Raw genomic sequence first — 22,177 nt, 5'->3', positions numbered from 1 at the left:
ATTAAAGGTCAAGGTAACATGTGTTTTCCCGAGGTTTTCCACTTACTCCATCCCACTGGGATAAGTGGAAAAACAACTCCTAATTTTAAAATCTATTTCCATGAATTTCAGACGATCAAAATGGTATGAATTACCGCACAGTTGGTGCAAAATTGTTTTTGATTACCCATTTTGATTGAATTAATTTAGATGATTTAAATTGGATTTACACTAATTCAAACATGCACTATCGATTTTTCCTTTTCCACTTCCCTCAGTGTAGCTTATATCTATCCTATAATGAAAAGGTTACAAATCCATATGTGCTTGACATCAAAAAACCAACATAAATCCATTTAAGGGTTTGAATTATATTTCAATATTTTCCATGTCATTTGTAAGCAACTGCTGCAGGCTCGCTGCGCTTGTGTCCAGTTGGTAAGGGCATATCGTCCTGCCTACACTGGGGCGTTTTGACTCGTGAAACATATTTTCGAAAATCGTTACATTTTTGAAGATGGAAGCAATTTTATATCATATTAACCACTGATAGTAGTTATTTTGTTGCTAATCAGAAATCTATAGATCTATAAATCTATAGGATGTTTGAAGGAATGCTGATAAAATAATCATGGCTATCGGATATATGAAGCACAATAAACGTTTTGCTATCTATCTTCTCTACCCGTATAGAAATTAATTTAATCCTACATTCAAATATCACTTTTAGAAATACCATTGGAAGAGCAAACATAACGCAATCATTGCTGTCATCGGGAACGACACGCTCGAACGACCTATGAGTAAAGGAAAATGAAATGAGTCGTCTGTTTGAGAAAGAACATAATTGATATTTTTACATATTAAAAAATGGCTATTTAGAAAATTTGTATAATATCAATTTATTATTTTTGTTTTAAATCGAAAATTTGCTGCTTGTTATCGCACATTTGTACAATCTCTGCTGGGTTACCCATCCATACAGGACATATATGCGATTACAGGCAGTGTACTGGAAAAAAGATTAATGTTTTTAAAAACGAAAATAATGCTTTGCTCAAAAACGAAGAAATGAAAAATGGTCTTGTCCTGTTAACTATTTTGATATGGACTTTTGTAGTTCGTCAAACAAATTATTCAAATAAGAGATGAAAGTGGAATGAACACGGAAAGCACAGCTCTCGTCATAAAATACGACAAACGAACATGTTATGTATACCCGTTATTCGATTGGAGCGAATCGAAACTCATCGATACTGGGCACATCAATCACATTAATCGTTCAATCGAATAATTCAAGCACTCCAGTATTCCGAAGAGCCCCAAGCGTGGGTACAGGATTGCATTGAATGCTATGCGTATACATACCGGAGCCATCGCTAATCTCGAAACGTCCTTGCTCATCCATTCGCAGGCGGCTCCAGCTAGTCAGTTGCGTTGGATCTACCGGTCGACCACGTGGAGGCATGAAAACACGAAAGAAAATCATATCAATATTTGATTGTGGCTTCCCATCCTGCGAGGTTGTTCTGTATAAAGTGGTATCTGGCACTTGAAAGAACGACGAAATATAGGCAAATAAACAATCATACAAGAGTAAAAAACACAGCAAACTTGAAAACTATTTCTACTTTTCCTGTCCTGGTTGAACAATGTTGACAGGCAAAATGCATTTCCAACCTTTAATGTACCATGCGCCTCCATTCTGTTATTCATGACGATTGTCGGGTGAGCCGTGGCTTTTGTATGTACTGACAATGCCAAAAAATAATTCAAATCGACAAAAATGCAAAAGTATAGCAAATATGCGATCATGGGCAGTAGTGAAGTACAATGCATTGTACCACACACTTAACCTTCCTACAGTGCTAAAAAAAATTCACACTTAATTAATGGCCTTTTCATTAGACACATCTAGCCATTCTATATGCACTTTTCTGGAACTAAGCGTTGATTGATTTACGCGCAAAAAGTTTCATTCGACGGGAAGCCTTGACGCCTAACCCCTCGAATGCATTTCAAAAATGATCAAAATCGTTTCCGCGTGAATCCTAGCTTATTTAAAATAGAGCATATGTTTTATATCGTAAAAATTATTTTTAGGCAAATTCTGATATTGTCGTCGTACCAGTGCACAGTGGTTCGCTCTAGAACAAAGGATGGTCAAAACCTCAAAATGTCCCTAAAAGTAGGTTTTATGTTTGTCTCATGGAATTTTGAGGCTTTTTATCACATACAGACTTGATCGTGGGTGTTGGAAGCATTGCTTTGGCAATATACAGCCATTTATCGGCATCTCTGTGAATAGTAAATATTTTCATACCTGCGGGACCGAAATCCGTACAGCACCGAAATCCGTCCACCTCATGAGATATCAACAAATTAAAGGGGGTTAAAGGTAATTAATGTAGAAATAATTTATCTTATCCTGTTCAGATACTTGGCAGTAGCTTTCAGGGCATAGACATGGGAAGAAGGCTTTGAAATTAAAACAACAAAAATCAAAAACAAATCTTCATCCACCAAACGCGGAGTTTTTGCCGCCATTTTGTTTTCGGGAAGAGCATAATTGCACCAAAAGTAACTGTGTTTTAATTGGTAGTTTCAAATCATTACATAAGATGAGCGGAATACAAATCGAAGGGATGGCTTCTCAAGGTGCGTATCGATCTATTTACAGTGGTAGTTTAGTCAATCAGATTGCTTCAACTTGAATATTTAGGTAAAAAATAGCTGTACGGATTTTGATCCTTTGATTCGAAATCCGTCCACAGTGGACGGATTTCGAGTCGGGAGTAGTTGAATTTATTCATTATTTTATCATGTTTTTCGTAGTTTTTAATGAGTAAATGTGACACACTTCAAAAGTAGAGGCCTCCATGCTCATGTGTCAATGACAAACGTTTTATTTACATTCGATTCCTATTTTCTAATGACTTTTTCATATACTAAGGTGCTTAAGTGTACGGATTTCGATGCCCCACTATTACTGCTAAATTCGGTTTTTGAAAACAGATCGTTTCGCAACAAAGACGATCTCACATGCCATAAAACTAGTTAGATTGTTATTTTACAGATACGTATTTCGACTCCAACAGTAACGCCATCTTCAGTGTTTCGTACTTGACTCTGGTGGAATTAAATAGGCTGTCCATGGGCTAAGATAATACGAGACAAAAGATCTATTTGCTTGCTAAATTTCTTTTGTTCACAACGTAATAATATATTTTTTGCAATTCCTGATCATAATATCTGGTTTACAGTTCGTCTTTGAGTGATAAAACGGCCGATACAACGGCCTACTTTTCCATACCAACGAAATGGGTGCTTTAATGAACATTATGCAACTCAAATGGGTTGCATAATATTCATTATAGCACTTATTTGGGTGCTATAATGAAAAACCAACATCAGAACAGTAGTTACATGACTACATTTTGCTGAATTAGCTTCGGTAAGTGCTCAAATAGTGTATTCTATGCGCCCCGTAATAAATTAAATATCGAACTATGCAATGTGGCACGGTAAAATGGAATCTGATTGTTCTCCGCAGCAACATAATTTATTGGCAAGAATGACCATGTGAAGTAAATTAGACTGTACAATTTTGGTACAGATTTATCAAATTTAAGTCAATTTTTTGTCATTGCAAAAAATAGCGTGTGCAACTCGTTGCAAAACTCGATTTTTTCAGCACTCGTAGTTTTTATCCAACTCGGCAAGCCTCGTTGGATAAACGTACAACTCGTGCTGAAAAAATCATCTTTTTGCAACTTGTTGCACAAACTACTATTAAAAGGTCAGTGGACAGTGCTGCGGAACGTTGTTTTTTGACTAAAGTTACTGTTGTCGTAGTCAATTTCATAAAATCTTTAACCCTACAGTACGTTAGACTGGCGCTTTAACCAACTAAGCTACGAAGGACCTCCGTCGGCCTTCGCAACCTAGCGGCTACTGAACGAGCTCGAGATTCCCAAATTGGACGCATAGTCAAATCACTCGCAATCCATTTCTCAAGCAATGGTACACGTCCACATTAGAGGAGCGGTCGGGTCTGAGCTTGACGACCGACTGGCAAATAGCTTACACAACCTCACTTGATCAGTACAGCTGATGAAGAATGTGTACAGCCGCCAGACATTCTAAATACTCACGCTCCTCTAATGTGGACGTGTACCACACATGTGGAAGTGATGGCTTGAGAAATGGATTGCGAGTGATTTGACTATGCGTCCAATTTGGGAATCTCGAGCTCGTTCAGTAGCCGCTGGGTTGCGAAGGCCGACGGAGGTCCTTTGTAGCTTAGTTGGTTAAAGCGCCAGTCTAACGTACTGTAGGGTCATGGGTTCGAGTCCCATCGAATGGAAAGTGGTTACCTGCAATACATTTTCCAAATCAATATCTTCCACATAACGTACATATCCACATATGAGTTTTCATAACATTGTAAAATAGAAAAGTTTTCAGCATAATTACATATTTTGAATAATAGACAAAAACAAAATTCCAACAATAAAATTCATGTAGAAAAAAACTAAAATTGGTAGAATCTCGGATGCCAAGAGCAAATTTTGGAAGTAAGACACTTCCATCTAATATGTAATTAGAAAAAGGCATTTTTAAAGTTCTTGTGAACAAAAAATACGCATTTGTAAGGTTTCAAATAGAAACAGACCAAAAAATACTAAGCACATTTCAAGCTAAAACTTAAAAAAAGCAGCTTATCGCAGCTTTCCGCAAAACAAAATAGTAGGGGTATTCATGTAGGGTGGTATTTTTACCAAGGCGTATTTGCTAAATGTTTACCACTGCTTTCATGTGAATGCTCCACGTAGTATATTGATGTGTAAATGAACAAAATTATCTGATCTATATTTTCTTATGTCAAAGTATACCGAGAAGAGAGAATAATTGCATGTTGTTCAAATGGTCTCGGACGATTGGTTGTAGCTTATTTGAGAATAATATACTAATGAAAATAATATAATAATTTAAAATACTTCTAGATGCAAGGGGCGCACTGATGAATGTGCAGGCATGCGACATATATTTCGACTATTATTTAGCGCCATCCGTAATTCTAAGTTAAGACAAGATATGTGAATTAAGCAAGTCGCTTGAATTAAACGCGAATGGAACGTGTAAGCACCTTTATTTAATACACTTGAACGAGAAGAAAGTTGAATATGTTCAACTTTTGGCAAGTCAATTGAACTCAACTGAGTTGATTAATTCACTTGCCCTGTTAAAACGCCGCATATAAGAATGAGAAAAGCAGCCTCGCTCAAATGTCATGTACAACCCAAACCGGTACGCACATATGAACTTATCGAACCTCGATTATTTAGTGGAAGATTCCACCTTTGTTATTTATTTTCTGAAAAATATCAAATCAATACCCTTGAACATGGTATTCTAAATCGGTGTAAACAAATACACATCAAAATCGAAGTGTATCGGCATACAGTCGCGTAAGTCTGATTTCCTTTGAAAGAAATACCAGCTCGTAAATATTTGGCTAAATATACCACGTATACAAGAAATACACAGAATACCAAGCGCTACGTGAATACCCCTAGTGATTCATAGAAAGCTATTGCTTTCAGCTTTGTAATGAGCATAGAATCGTTATGAGTACTCAATTGCGCCTATACTTTTGGAGCACTTCAATAAAACAAAAGTGAGTATTTTAAATAAATTTGTATATAAAGTTAATTTAAGTTGAGTTCTGTCACCTATATTTGATATAGGTATACTATTTAAGACCCTGATAATGCAGTCTTGGGATAATATTGGGGTTAGCGATATAATTGAAGCCGTACGATGCTGATCTAAATGCTTTGTCAAACAACGTTTTTCATTGGAAATCAACAATCATGTTCAATTAAAAATGATGTAACAAAGTCAAAACTCAACAGAACTTCTTCAAATTTTGAATTTGAACCACATAAGTATTCTATAAAATGAGAAAAATATAATTCCGACCGAAATACGAATTTCGGTTTTTGAGGTTTTGGCTGCCTTCGAACCATTGTGCAGTGCAGTGGTCGAGAAATCAACATGGAATACGACATTTTTAGGCGAAACATCATTTAAAAATAATCCATAGAAGTGCAAGAAATGTGTCCCCTATTATTATATAATTTTTGGTCCTTGCTCGTCTTGCCCCGAGGGGTGGCCATATCGCCCCATATGCATTGGCGTAACTAAGGAAAAATTCTAGGGGGGGGGCTAACTTTTTTTCTATTCTTACAGTCAAACACAAAAAAGTTATTGTGTTTGTTCAACTGTCCGCAAGTTGGCCTACCAAACAGCTGTTTCAATACATCCAGTGACGACTTGAACAGCTCTGACATAAAAATCTAGAAATGTCGTGGGATTCCCAATAACTTTGATACGTAAAAAACTTAAGAGCTTTACTGCCGCTAACCGCAAGTCAGACTTATCTGGATATGGCGTCCATATACAGATAAGTCTGACTTGCGGTCAGCGGCAGTTTAGATACATATAACTTTCGAGTTTTACATATCCATTAGAAATAATTTCAAGTTATTGTGGGCTTCATGGCCGTACGGTTAGCGGTTAGCGGTAAGGAGGAAACTTTCCATGATCGAAAAATTCTCCACTTGTCCACTGGGTGTTATGTGCCCTGTCCGTTGTCTCATGCTAAGTGTTAAGTGCTCAGTCTGTACGACCTCTGGTCGAAGACGGTGTTCCTGTCTTCTTATACTTTTTAGTTACCTCTCCTTGAAATTTCAGGGTTTACCGAGCTTTTTTCGGATTTCAAGGATTATGGAATTTTTTTTTCGGATTATCAAGATAATTGGAAATTCAAAGTTTTCGGTTAATAGCAGCAACATCGCTTGAAAACTTTACCACCTCTGCAGAAAAAATGCCTTCAAAATGTCTGCTATTACAGGCATACGATACGTTGTACTCAGCTATCACAATATCGAAAGGTTTCACTTGACAATCCTTTTCGAAATGCCATGCATCTTTAAGGGCTATGTTGGAAAACTAGAGGTCATAGGCACACTTTAAAAAAATACTCGCAATGCAATGCAACGCAATGTAACCATAAAAATCTTAAAGAGTTGATGATTTGCTGATAAATAAAAGTCAAGATTTGTTAGAAATTCTTCGGTAACCTAAGCATCCTGTGTCTCCTGCTCAAGTTAAACAATTGTCTTTTTCATGTTGTCTAAATATTACAGGCAGTTCATTATTTTTCTTGAATTTTCTTTATTCATCAAAAATCTCAGCTATAGTATTTGTTCTGTTAGTCTGTTACTTCCATTATTTATTCAATCAGCATTGAATCAGCATGAAAATACTGTTCCAACTCCAACATTTATCTCGACAGAGTCCCAAAATGACTGTAACCATGCCCGTCCTCTCTGACCTTGGCTCATTTCTCATTTTGGCAGCACAAATGTCAATGCATAGGTGATAAGCACATCTAAAAAACATTTTTGTGCGTACTGAAAACGAGTTGTGTTTTGGCTTTATGTGCCTTCGAAAGTGTAATTTACTTTAGAAATTAGATTCGTACGCAATTCACCTTAAGCAATTATATGTGTGGCTGAGAATAAAGGGAGCGTAATATCCTTCGTGTTTAGCATTCCTAACCCAAGATATATAAATTTTTCGAAGTTAGAAAACATGATAAAATAATATATTCAACTCACTGTAGAGAGAGATGATAAGAATTCATGATTTGTAGTTACGCCCAGATATGATCAGAGCGCTAGATATGTGCCATACTCATGCAACGTCATAGGAATGCTAGGGGGGCTAACTTGTTTATAGGTGGGGCTATAAAGGTGTTTCATGGACAAATCAGCACAATTTGAAGGAGTGTCACTATTTTACAAGGGTTAACGCTTAGGATGGCCATCTTGCCCTACTTTCCCCTACTGCCGTGTAGAAGACGAGTTTTTGATCCATGAGTGTTCCTGACAAAAATCCTTACCGTAATAAATTGTTTCACGCTTTCGAACGTAACTGGATCCAGCCACCGTTAGAACACACCCGATCGAGGTTGGTGATATTAACAAATGCTTGTCGATCAAACCATAAATGGTTTTGTTGTACATGCGGTGTCCATCCGATACGACCACCGTGCGTGAACTGACTAGAAGCAAATCGCCGCTTACGCTGTAAATGGGAATATGAACATTAAAATATTTCAGTATGTAGTGATTTGTCGATATCCAGAAACAGTAGAGCTTGTAGCGGCTCGAAAACGAAAAAAACGGTTGGAAATCCAATAAATTGAGATTGTTTTAAATATCGCAAATTTGGGAGTAAGAATTGTTCCGTTGATAATTGGATTTCATTTCTAGAAGGTCAGATAATATATTCAACAACAAAAAAAAACAGATTTCTAAAAAGATCGATGGTTTAAAAAACATCGACAATACCATGTGTCCTCTTTAAAAACTGAACAGTCATTATAGCAAAAATTGTTCGTTCTAAATCTGTAGTATGAAGGCCAAAATCCATATTAAACTAGTTGACCCGGCAGACGTTGTCCTGCATAGTAGGCGAGAATGTGCATTCCGAACTGCCCATGCAAAGTTCGCATAGGAATCACAATTTTAGTTTTTCACGGTTTGCTCAATTTTACTCGTAATTTTCGCATTAGGAAATATCATATAAACCCGTCGGAAACTATAACGAATGTTCCTGCTGAAGAAATGAAAAAAATCCATCCAGCCGTTTTCGAGTTATGCGGATACGAACACAGACCATTTCATTTTTATATATAAGAAGAAGAAGATGAAGCCTTGATATCTCGTGGCAATTTTGCTCTAATTTGTCACGTTTCAATTCAAAGCAATGTCAATGTCATTTTAGAATATTACATCTGAAAAACGTTTTGACAAATTGTTTAATTGACAGATATTTCACTCTGACTGGTATATTATTAGTTAGGATGCATTTAATAAACAGTTTATTATGATAACCACATGATAACATATTAAATACTTTGACATATTAAATACAGACATGTACCAAATAAACTAAACAGCTCACAACGTACAGCTCTGAATATTTCATACACTTACACCAATACCATATTTGGTTCGGGATAAATCATAAAAACGCTACACTTTATCAGAAGCATGTTCTCCTTTTCGGCATCGTTCTCGTAGTGGAGTAGCAGCATCTTCTCTGGCACTGGTATCACCCATCAGCAACAATCAGCCAACCGGGAGCAGCAGTGTAAAATCAACGAAAAAAGCAAACACACTTGAACTTGAAGATAATCTATCCCATCAATCTTCTCCATCAGCGATTACACGATAAATATTTAAAAGCAGTCAGTGGATCGAAAAGCTGAGCACAATGGTGCACGGTTTTCGGATTCAAGTGTACTTACCGACGATTTGAAATCGAGCTGCCTTCCGATCAAACGATTCGTACGTTTGCACGGAGCACATGTACTCCCCGCTGTGGTTCAGTTTCGGGTGTTGTATGACCAGTGCCCGGTACTTGTAGTTGGTCAGGTCCGACATCGAGTAATTGGTCCGAAGTTCACTTTTGAATTGGTTCTAACGGAGGAATATGAAAGCAGTAATAGGAGTAAAAATATCAAAAGAGGAATTGATTTTTTACAACAACTGGATAAATAAGCGGCGTCATGCGTTGGTACAACAATTGTAGTGGCAGTATTGTTTAGCAGATAGCCCATGTTTATGAAATAAAAACTCGTCCAGATCCAAAACAAAAACGACAGTTAACAACTGAGAATTCAATGATAGGGTAAATTGTCAAGCGACGAACTCCGTTTTAATTTCAAGTAGGTATATATTTTTGAGTCCCAGTAAATAATAATTATGTAATTCGAGCAACAAGATTTTATCAATTTAATCATCTATTTCAGCAACATCATCACCCTTCCATGCAGTCAATTGACTCAAATCAAATCGCTTACCATTCCTACGGGGCTCCGTGCCGGAATCCACTGATAAATTAACTTTCTGTTAAAGTACCATTTCAGCACGAAACCACACTCGTTAGCCTTGATCTCATACTGGCAGTCCATTATCAGCGGCTTAATCTCGTGAGAATTTCTCACTTCATCGCCGTTATTAGTACTGCTACTAGTGCTAGCTGTGGCAGTGGTGTTTGTTTCAGGAATAGACGAAGCCGTTGAACTGCTGCCACCATCATCATCCGGCTCGGGCTCAATCTGAACCAACGGTTGTCGTCGATGTCCTACAGGGAAGGCAGTGATAAACTCCTCCCTCTCGAGGATATACGTTCGCGGCACATCGAGGTTGGTGATGTGAACGGAGTTGTAAACTGCAGAGGATAGATAAGAACGGTGAATACTTTTTAGCAAATGTTGAAAATCGACATTCGGTCGCAATAGATAGAGAAGTTCAAGTCTATTTTAAGGATATGGGAAGAGTAATTTTCGGTCGATTAGGAAAATGTCTCCTATGGGAAATCCCGGGGACACAAGTATTAAAAATTCATCGCCGTTCTGCACGTACATGTGCTTCCACTTCATGTTGATATAAGATGGCACAACAGTGCATGGTGACTGCAGGCTCACCTCAAAAATAGACAACAACTGTTCATGATGGTATATTTTGCATTGTTATATGCGAACGGGGATGTAATGCCAATAAGAAGAAGAAGATATGCGAACCTTCCAAGTTTCCAATCTAACATTTTGTCATTTATCCTTTTATGAGGACATGTAATTAAAAAAATCACTCTCTGTTCACTTAGGATTCTTTGCAAAATGTTTCAAATGTTTCCTATTCATAAACATGTGATAGATGGCGAATTATGCAACATTTTATATAAGAGATGGATGAGGTGAATGTCTGTGCGTTCAAGATGCTGATAGTTTGCAGCATGTGATGGCGTCAGTGTTATGTTAATCCCAATTATCGAGGCTTCATGAAATAGCTGATTCACTTGCAATTCTGAAAAGGAGAAGCGTGCCTATTTTTTCATGCAAAATCGCATCGTTTTGTTCATTAACCGAAAACTAGTTTCGCTGTTTCCGATGTTTTTGTAAAGAAATTTAATTAATTAAATTAATCATGCAATTAATCAAAATTAACCTGACGAACTTAAATCTCTCTTATTTACCGTTTTCATTCTCTAAAAGAATTCTAAATTGCAAAAGCAAAATCAATTATCTACAAATTAATTTAAAACTGCAACACTTTGTCACCAGTCGCAAAATCAGATCCAATCCTGCTTTCAAACATTTATGACCAAGCTGAATCCATTGATGACAACCCGCAAAGCAAGATGCAGCGAGAAACTTTATGGGCCGCAACGGAGTTCATCCCGCATAACACATCAACCGCCAAGCTGGAGCGCTAATGAGATTTAATATTGTATTGCATTATTTAGCTAGATTGATCCTGCGGCGTCGCTCGCTTTTATTTTCTAAGCTCATTTTGCGTCTTTCCTCGACACAGATTGTTATTCTATCTCCTACTAACAGAATAACCTACAGTCGGCTCTACTACAACACGACTAGTATGGGTTTGCTGTAGGAAACCGTGTTTTAATTTAAAAATAATTACGATTCTATTCAGAAGACTTTTTTACATGCAATTGTTTATTGTGAAGCAAGCACAATGTCCAAGGAATCGAGAACCTTTTATCACCAGATAAAAGAAGAATGTCGCTCTTGGTGTCTTGAGGGAAACTAATTTAACTAAACTTCGAATGCTTATTTGTCCAAATTCTTAGTTTTTATTTTTTCAATGTTCCTGGATACACAATACTGCTTGTCGTTTGGGAGACTCGACTGTATATACTTTCCATGTTGAGTGAAATATAAATACAATCTGTTCTAAAGGATTTCTTCAGATCCATGATATCAGAAAACTGCTAATTCCTGGTTGATGGAGGTAAATAATGCATCGCTCAAGGTTCATTTGAAAAGGGTAAAGATATAATTATTCAGATGTAATACATTATGTTAAAGCTCTGGTTGTGTAGTTCATTTTTTCTCCGGGATTCTTTTTAAAAATGGTTTGACAATTATAGTGGATTGTTGATAACAAGAGTTAATATAATTTTAGAGGTCAATTCTGAGATAGAAAATCGACAATCTATTTTTATTCTTGTTTTCATTAAATATAACTAATAAAAAGTGTGAATTTAATAAATCTTCGAATATGCATTTTTACGTAAAAATAGTATACAGCTATTCATTTATATACAGCATTTCCATGTGAAGCCGATGAACGAACTCGCCGACATAATCGCAGTCGCTAATCGATGCGTGTGTTTGCGGGAACCGCATTCGCTACACAAAACCATGATGAGAAACCATGCGTCTCCATACGCATATGGTGTATGGCAAATAAAAAAACAGCTGGTCTTAAAATCATGATGATCTCAGTGATCTACAGAATAATTCTTCCAGTGGCTCCGAAAGTGGGTGGGACAAGTAGGACATGTCCTACGCATGAAAATACCTGAGTAGGACAGTCGAAGCATTGTCCTACCCATGATTCTGGTAAGAACCGTAAGAACATACTATATGGATAACTAAAAGATCCAATGCTATCAATACTATTTCAATTTCTAGATCTATAAAAATATCATTAAAAAGTTTCAAAGTTAATCAGAGGTTTATAAGTTTATCAGAGGTTACACTGGCAATCGTGGTGGTTTCCAGGGATTGTAAAGAAGAAATCTATTACGAAAGGCTTCTCAGAGTCTTTGGTGAATTCTTTTCAGCCCAAAAAGTGCTCAATGATGTATTGAGATTATTCAAAAAGTCTTGAAGTTTCAAATAGTATATCCTGTTCCATAAATTTGTTGAAAACTTTCTGGAAATACGTAATTATTTCTGCTGGTTCAGGGAGGCTCAGAAAATTTCTGAAATTTTATAAGAATTGACAGACTGTGAATTAATCAAAAGTTGAATATCTAAACAATGGTAATGGTTGCTTTTCCCAAAACTGGTGTAAATTGCGCTACGATCCAAATGAAAAAAGGTATTTACTACCTACGGCTCCAGTTAGTTGGGAAAGGAGAGGAATGTTAGTGTGTAAATAATGCTCTGTTAGGCCAGAGTGTTATAAAAAAATACATTTATTTTCTTTAGATAATTAATTACAATAAATTCCACTTTGAATTCACACGACTGAAGACTCAATTGCACTGCACTGAATAGCCAATCTTCGGTAGGTGGTTCGATGCTGATGCAACCGTTGTCCGCGTGGTTGCCGATATCTTGCGCGTCATCGATTTATCGGCCGGCTGGGTTTCTTCACTCGTTGCTATCGGCCTCGATAGGGTTCTGCTGATGTTACGAATGGGTGGTGGATTCGAATGTGGTTCGATCGGTCGACTGTGGTGTAACGCCTCCCCTCTCAGATTGTCGTTCGTCCTCAAACGATTTGTCAAAAAGACGAGACTTGGTAGCGGTCCGAATCCAAAGGATCTGTGTTTCTCCCTGTCGTTTTGTCGTAGATTCCGTTGCTTTTGGGATCTTGAAGACGGCTTCCTTCTTCGCTTTCGTTTTTCTGTTGATAATATAGACGGTAAAAGAGTAAACAAGCCGGGTTATTGTCCGACATTCTGGCTACGTGCCCGGCCCACCGCAGTCTTCTGATTTTCGCGGTGTGAACGATGGATGGTTCTCCCAACAGCTGATGCAACTCGTGGTTCATTCGCCTCCTCCACGTACCGTCCGCCATCTGCACCCCACCATAGATGGTACGCAGCACTTTCCTTTCTAAAACTCCAAGTGCGCGTTGTTCCTCCTCAAGCATCGTCCAGCTTTTTGTAGATTGTCAGTTTGGTACGGCGGCGAACTCTATTCGATCGGAGCATCTTGCGGAGTCCAAAGTAGGTACGATTTCCAGCCACTATGCGTCTCCGAATTTCTTTGCTGGTATAATTTTCGACAGTCACCAGTGAGCCCAAGTACACAAATTCTTCTACCACCTCGGTTTCGTCACCACCGATGTAAACTCGCGGTGGGTGGCTCACATTGTCTTCTCTTGAACCTCTTCCTATCATGTACTTCGTCTTCGACGTGTTGATGACTAGTCCGATCCGCTTGGCTTCCCTCTTCAGTCTGATGTAGGCTTCCTCCATCTTCTCAAAGTTACATGCCATAATATCTATGTTATAGGCGAAGCCAAATAGCTGGCCGGACTTATTGAAAATTGTACCACTCGTGTTAATCCCTGCTTTCGTATTACCCTTTCCAAAGCGATGTTGAATAGCAGACACGAAAGACCATCACCTTGTTGTAACCCTTTGCGGGTTTCGAAGGGACTCGCGAATGCCCCTGAAACTCGAACTACGCACATCACTCGATCCATCGTCGCTTTGATCAACCGTGTCAGTTTATCCGGAAATCCGTGTTCGTGCATTAGCTGCCATAGCTGATCCCGATCGATTGTATCATATGCGGCTTTGAAGTCGATGAATAGATGACGCGGCATTTCTGCAGTACTTGGCGAATGGCGAACACCTGGTCCGTGGGGGAGCGTTCGCCCATAAAACCCGCCTGGTACTGCCCCACGAACTCCCTTGCAATTGGTGTTAGTCGACGGCATAAAATTTGGAAGATTACCTTGATTGCGCGGTAGTTGCTACAATCCAGTTTATCGCCCTTTTTGTAGATGGGACACACGACACCTTCCATCCACTCCTGCGGCAAAACTTCCTCCTCCCAAATCTTGGTAATGACCCAGTGCAGCGCTCTAGCCAGTGCCTCACCACCGTATTTAAATAACTCTCCTGGTAGTTGGTCAACTCCAGGGGCTTTGTTGTTTTTCAGCCGGCCAATCTCCTCTTGGATTTCCTGCAAAATCCGGAGCCGGTAAAATTATGTCCTGTGCGCGTTCTCCCTGGTCCACCACCATACCGCAATCTTTACTCGCAGTTGCATTCGACGCAGAATACTCTCCCATTGTTTCCTATTGAAAATTGGCCAGATCGGACTATGGGCTCAAGAGGAATGGCCAAAACACTATTTTATAATGCACGAGAAAGGCATCATCACCGCTAGGTGGATTAATCAGGGTTTTTTTCTAATGTACTCATGTTATCGTCCCTAATCTCGTAATTTGTGAGGTCGATTTGTTCCAGTGATTCGGTCAAATCGAACGGATCATTTGTAACTATTTCGTTGGTTTTACTATCTTTTTCAAGATCAAGCTCATTGGAATTGATTTCGACTGGAGCTTTTGAATGGTTCTGTACTGCTATGAAAGCTGAATTATTCGAACTTTTATAGAGTCCTGGTAAAATGGTAAACTTATCGTGAGTTTGTTCCTCTTTGGTTATAAATTCTCCATTCTTTGCTGGTTTTATTTTAACAAATTTAAATTACTACTCAGTAAAATTTATTTTATCGTTATCTGGAAACTTTTTTTTGCATCTGAATAGTCTTCCTTCCCACTTTAAGTAATTTTTTTCGAATATCAATTTGAGCGTTCAAGTCTCTGAGAGACTCATACCAATTATGCCGTCAAAGAATTTATGAAATTTAAAAATGTAAAATTCATTTTTTTTTATTAATTTGAAATGGATCAAAGGTACCTGATTTCGTGATATTGTGCATTCTACTTATGTTCGTTACTTTTATGCCATGTTCATTCTTGCAGTTTTCTATGTTCACATGACTGGGAGAAAGGTAATTTTTGTTCGCACCTGTGTCGATCAAGAACTTCATTTCACCTTTTGATGTTTGTATGACGACGTAGAAGGGATAAAGTTGTTGCTATTTATCTTTTTATTTGATGTGCTTCGCCCACGTGAAAATTTAACTCGTCGACAAAGTACTCATCATCATGTGACTCCAAAACCGAGTCGTCTGGTTTTTTTTAAGTTGTTAAGTTAAGTTAAGTTGTGTGTTCACATTCCTTTTTTTCATCGTGGTTGTTCACTTCCATCCTGGATTGCGCTGTTCTCATTGAAACTTCGTCATCCCGAATAGGTTTCTGATTTCTTATTTCTCTGGGTATCAGGTTTATTTGGGTTAAATTGTTGCTTATACTGATGACCTGATTGTTGAGAATTATTCGATTATCTATTTTATTTGGATTAAATCCCTTAGGGTTGAAGGATGGATTCGTTGGGTTACCTAAACCATGCCTGTTTCCCATTTTCTGCCTAAATGATGCGTTAGAATGTTGTGTGGTTATTTTGTGTGCTTCTTCTAGTGTTTTCGGACGATAACTTCGGACATACATTGCTATATTATCGCCGTTCAAACTGTCGATATATCGTGTAAGGGTCATCAAATTAATCAATTTATTTTGTTACATTTCAACAAATGTCCCATAATGACAAACTTAAAATTATCTAAAACCTATTATAAAATTTATTCGTTAGGAGTTAGGAAACTGTTATTATTGTTAAAAACTTGTTTCTTGGTATCACCGCCACCGACATCCCACTCCGACAGTACGAAATTGCCGGAAAAAGGCAATGCCAAAAATGTTCGGGAGGTGTCTTTCGCCCGAACGAATGAAACTCGGTCTTCAAGGGGGGTTCTGGTGGATCAAGCGAACGAAGTTCAATCTCTTCTGTTCAGTGCGTCAGTGCGATAAGACGTGTAACTTCTAAAAATCTCGGAAAAGTGGTCGAGTATCCTCAAAAGTTACTGGTGAGATCGTTCCGTTTCGTGACCGACGTGGCGTTCCCTACAAGTGAAGAGCCCTCTTATTCGCGAATTGTCCAAAACCAGGGGTTTCATCAGACGAGTGTAGTGACTAGCTTAGCTTAGCTTAGCTTTGACTGACTACACATATCTATGGTTGCTACTCCGTGATTGACCAGAATCAGTGAAATTGCACAAAGAATCAACTGAATGATTGACTGGGATTGTTCAAGCATTCTCAGTGTGCAAGTTTCAGTGACTCAAAAATTCAAATGATCAATAACGGCGCCGGCCACGTCCTTGTAGTCAGTTAGGAAGAAGGAAGGAATATTAGTAGGTGGTTTTTGCTATTTGAAGACCGTGTTTACCTCTGCGTCTCCACAAAAACCACAGGAAGGATTATCAATTAATTGGTAGGCATCGTTGGATCTGGATTCACTCTGATAAGCGATACGACCGTGTCATTCTTTATACACAGTGATTTTACCTAGCCATGAATCGGGCGTGAAAAGTAGTACAAACTAACTACCGGCCTACCGGGCGCGCAATGCAGAACACAATATTTCGACCGATCGCGCGATCGTCGTTCTGCTGTCCGAAACAAGAGAAATCATGCACTGAACTGATTTTTATTACCGGCCGCGCAAAGCAGAACACAATATTTCGTCCGATCGCGCCATCGTTCTGCTGTCCGAAACAAGAGAAATCTCGCACTGAACTGATTTTTATTACCGGTCGCGTAAAGCAGAACACAATATTTCGTCCGATCGCGCCATCGTTCTGCTGTCCGAAACAAGAGAAATCTCGCACTGAACTGATTTTTATTACCGGCCACGCAAAGCAGAACACAATATTTCGGCCGATCGCGCCATCGTTCTGCTGTCCGAAACAAGAGAAATCTCGCACTGAACTGATTTTTATTACCGGCCACGCAAAGCAGAACACAATATTTCGTCCGATCGCGCCATCGTTCTGCTGTCCGAAACAAGGGAAATCTCGCACTGAACTCTTCATCAGACGAGTGTAGTGACTAACGCAAAAACCCCCACGCGATCGTGGAAGAGACTGGTCCATAGGGCGTGGTTGAAGATCCACGAGGCAGTGCCAAAAACCTCTATAACAATCGCGAGTGAAGATTCCCTCTATACATCTCCCGTAGTGCAAAACTGTCGTGAAATTGTGAAATTTCGTGATCCCTCGTTGTCGGAATACCTCCCCGTCCAAGGAAGTAACACGTGAACGGGTCGAGTTCGATCGATAGTGCGGAGTGACACGGTTACAACGGCAGGCGGCAGAAAGGAGAAGCCCTTCTCCCAACGTAGAAATTTCCACTCGGCTAGGAAAGCTAGATTGCCCCTGGGATGAGTCCAAAAGGTGAGTCGCATGTTCTACATTCCTACGTAAGCTAAACCCAAACTTTCAATTTACTGCCTCTGTTGATCCACTGTCGTCATCCATTTGAGCTGCAGTAGACTTAATAGCAGTGTCGATAATTTAATGTTTGTGAAAGTATTCACCCAATGTCAATGTTCTCTGTTTGATAAAAAACAATGATTGAATGTGAGACGTTATGTCTCGTTTGTCCCCAAAGGCATTCAAGAGCACTTCTTTGATGTCTGCTCATTCAATTGGGTTCCCCGCGGCTATAAGGACTTCTCTTGCCTCGCCGACAATTTTCGACTTGACCACTCTCATAATCCGTTTGTACGAGGGCTCAAGCTCGAAATCTTCAAACAAATCGAGAGCTTCTTGGGTATCTTTTACCCATGCTAGCGTCTCTTTTTTTGAAATTGAAATTAGATATTATATTAATTTGATCGAGTATTTTAAAATTCATAAAACTAGTAATGGGTAATGTTTTTAACATAACCGTGAGTAGACGTAGGACTTATATAAACGCAACGTATTTACATTTGACTTCTAACTTTTGGATCTATGGAGTTTGATTATAGGTATTGATATTGGAAACGACAACTTCCATGCTGTGTAGAATTATTAGCAAAATGTTTATTCAAAGCTTCTGGAAATAAAACTAATAAATAAATACATAATTAGAATTGCTTTCTAACTATTAAGCCCTTATTTACTTAAGCAAATGTAGGGAATTTATAGATTTCTTAATGATGATAATATTTGAAGTTTTAAAATTCTATTAATAAAATTTTCAGACTTGGGGAAAATGTGCTATTTTAGGGGAACCCGTTTACCAAACAAAGAAATACAGCACAAATTACTGCTGAAAAAATCACAACAATAAGGAACAAGTCAAGGAGCAGTAACCCTACTAAAATAGAGGAGGTACTACTAATAAGTCTACGTCAAGTTTAATAATATAATTTCTCAGAAAATTAAAAACAAAGAATATGATTATGTTTATTTAAATATTCTTCTGGAAATTATGTTTTGTGGACTTTTTCAAAACATTTACATGCCATACAGCGAAATTTTCTAACTTTCTAAAATGGATATTAACACTTTTGCTTATTGTGCATCTTTAATTGCTAATGCCTTCTGCGAATAAATGAAGTAATTATTTTAATCCAATTTTTATTCTCATCATTGTAGTTGATTTTTTTTTGCTGGGAAATCAGAACTGTTATAGTATAAGCATGTTTTAATGTACGTGTCGTTTAGTACCAAGCACAACTTAACATATGGTCCGTCATATGCCATGACTCGTACCCATCCCGGGATCATGTGAATTATGAAACCAATCACTTTACGTGGATGAGCAGACCAAATCTTTCTATTTTTATTCTTCTTCATCCACCACCGCTGCCTCAGCCATCATCGGCCGACGGCCACTAACCATGAACTCCGAGCGATGCGATGGGCGATTGCATCCATCGCAACAAAAGATATTTTAGTTACCAGATAAAGATTGTCGCTTCGGTTCCCTTTGTTCTGCTGTCCGAAACATGTGTGGTACCTAACTGTCAAATCGTATATATTTTCCCTTCATTGACATTTAGACCCCTATCCTCGCCAGCAAAAGATGTTCCGGACAGCGACGACAGCGACAATCTTTATCTGGTATTAAAATATCTTTTATCGCAACCGACACCACTGCATCCGACCATCATCAAGCACAGAATGACAAAAAAAATGCACCCACTTCTTTCATGCATATTCGCAGACCCACCGGCAGTTCTACTGCTGGCAACTGCATGCTGTGTACGTGAACAAACACAGCGAACGAACGAACGAAACGAACAATGCGCGAGCAAACAGCACGTCAGTACCGTGCGGGACCGAAATCCGTCCACCTCATGAGATATCAATGAAATAAAGGGGGTTAAAGGTAATCAATGTAGAAATAATTTATCTTATCTTGTTCAGATTCTTGACAGTAAGCTTTTGGGGCATAGAATTGGAAAAAAGGCTTTGAAATTAAAACCACAAAAATCAAAAACAAATCTCCACCCACCAAACGCGGAGTTTGTGCCGCCATTTTGTTTTCGGGTAGAGCATAATTGCACCAAAAGTAACTGTGTTTTAATTGCTAATTGCAAATCATTACATAAGATAAGCGGGATACAAATCGAAGGGATCGCTTCTTAAGGTGCATATCGAACTATTAACAGTGGTAGTTTAGTCAATCACACTGTTTCAATTTAAATATTTAGTTAAGAAATAGCTGTACGGATTTTGATCCTTTGATTCGAAATCCGTCCACGGTGGATGGATTTCGAGTCAGGAGTAGTTGATTTTATTCATTATTTTATCATGTTTTTCGTAGTTTTTAATGAGTAAATGTGAAACACTTCAAAAGTAGAAGCCTTCATGCTCATGTGTCAATGACAAACGTTTTATTTACATTGGATTCCTATTTTCTAATGACTTTTTCATATATTAAGGTGCTAAAGTGTACGGATTTCGATGCCCCACGGTACGCGTTGCTGTCACAAATTGTAATGGCTCGCATACGGCAGGCTCTTCTTTTATACACGAAGAAAATCTGACATACCGCATTCTGATGTCCGTGTTAGGAATGTACGGGATTGATTACATATGAAATTTTTGCTGGCTTTGACAAGAATTGAAATTTTCAATAGTCTATCGTTAAGAATCTTAAGTTTCAATGAAATAGGCAAATTGCTGGAGAGTGTCCGAGTCGATTGATATATAAATATTGAAAATCCATCGAAAGATAAAGGCGCTAGTATCGTTTGAAATCTTCCCTTCCAGCGTAACGCTCTCGATTTCCAAAAATCTTAATGACGAAGTTACTATACTATAGAAAGACGTAAGTCCTACGTCAAAAGGGTTATGAATCTTCCGTTGCAACGAATTCATTGTTGCGATCAAGCTATTCTGGTTATTTGTAAGCTGAGTGACTTGCGCTAACAGCTGTTTGGGTGTGACGACCTGAGGTCTCACCGGAGCGTCAGCGTTTGATACAGCTGCTGAGTCGGCGTTTGAGTTCGTCATCACGTTAAAATTTGATATATTTCTGAATGTGAACGTGCACTTGTTATAATATGTTTAGGCGAGCGAAAAGTGACTACGTCCGTTTAATTTTATTTTCTCTTTTAATAATTTAGCGAGGAATTTGTTGGAGATCGATAAGCACTCTCACTCTCACAGGTAATCTCACTGTTAGGCACTTTAATGATAATAATACTCCATTTATTTATCATTTGATCATATACATACATAAAACACTCAACCTAAATTTATCTTCTTATTTACCTATGTCTAATTTTAATCCACAATGAACAATTCTTTTTACATTCTCAAATTGATTAATTTCTTGCATTTTTAACAACAACAAGTTGTATTTCACGCACGTATAATAATATTCGCCAAGTATTTTGTGGGCTTCGTGGCCGTGCGGTTAGCGACGTCAATCGTCTAGACGCATGTGCTAGGGAGTGTGGATTCGATTCCCGCCCCGGTAAGGAGAAAAATTCTCCACTGGTCCACTGGGTTGTTATGTGTCCTGTCCGTTGTCTCATGCTAGGTGTTAAGTGTTCAGTCTGTACGACCTCTGGTCAAAGACGGTATTCATGTCTTTTCTTAAGGCGAGAGATTGAGCTTTATTTATAAATCATAATCAGTACGTTAAACATAAACGAAAGCCATTGTAAGGCACCATGCAAATTGGTATGAACAAATCCGATCAGAGTAACCAGGATTAACAAGCAGAGACCAAATTGAATACAGATCAACGGGCCGCAATGTACGAATCGGGAATGTAATGCCAGTAAAGATAAAAAACGAAAACTGTAAAAAATTGACTCAAAAATATACATTCTGACATGTGCCAGCGTTTACATTAAATATTAACACCACTGTATCCCTCAGGTGCACATAAACGTAAACTCAATAAAAAAAATAATTTGTCAATTAACCTCATTGCCACTACCCAATTTAGAATTAATTTGCATTTCCCGTCCGTCACGGAAAATATACGCTCCATAGCCAAATACGCGACACCAAGCACCCTCGTCAAGTTTAAATTCTTGACATTAAAAATGAGGCCGGCGCAACATGCCCGTCCAGACGGAAATCAAATTTAACTCCAATCATTAACTCAAACACCAGAAAGTTTCCACATAATGGTCCGCTGACTCCATTGGA

At 38.4% G+C, this 22,177-nt stretch overlaps 1 protein-coding gene and 1 non-coding gene across 3 annotated transcripts in view; one reads left to right on the top strand and one right to left on the bottom strand.

Moving 5' to 3' along the window:
* Window positions 1-628: 628 nt before the first annotated feature.
* LOC134220015 (uncharacterized) overlaps window positions 629-22,177 on the bottom strand; it is a 61,829-nt gene continuing 40,280 nt past the window's right edge. Inside the window, exons 2-7 of one of the 2 annotated variants that reach the window (XM_062698943.1) lie at window positions 9,920-10,290; window positions 9,365-9,536; window positions 9,051-9,162; window positions 7,952-8,136; window positions 1,348-1,422; window positions 637-776 (exon numbers count right to left, since the gene is read on the bottom strand). In XM_062698943.1, the coding sequence (XP_062554927.1) occupies window positions 706-776; window positions 1,348-1,422; window positions 7,952-8,136; window positions 9,051-9,162; window positions 9,365-9,536; window positions 9,920-10,290 (986 nt within the window). In that variant the 3' untranslated portion in view covers window positions 637-705. Of the gene's footprint in view, window positions 777-1,347; window positions 1,423-7,951; window positions 8,137-9,050; window positions 9,163-9,364; window positions 9,537-9,919; window positions 10,291-22,177 lie in introns of both variants that reach the window. The other variant, XM_062698944.1, reaches the window with a different exon arrangement.
* On the top strand, window positions 4,271-4,346 carry Trnav-aac (transfer RNA valine (anticodon AAC)). Its single transcript has one exon. It is a non-coding gene; the product is annotated as a tRNA-Val (tRNA).

Source organism: Armigeres subalbatus, chromosome 3 (assembly GCF_024139115.2).
Source record: "Armigeres subalbatus isolate Guangzhou_Male chromosome 3, GZ_Asu_2, whole genome shotgun sequence".
NCBI classification, from domain to species: Eukaryota; Metazoa; Arthropoda; class Insecta; order Diptera; family Culicidae; genus Armigeres; species Armigeres subalbatus.
The sequence above is the reverse complement of the archived record's forward strand: the minus strand, read 5'-3'. Positions and strand labels throughout refer to the sequence as shown.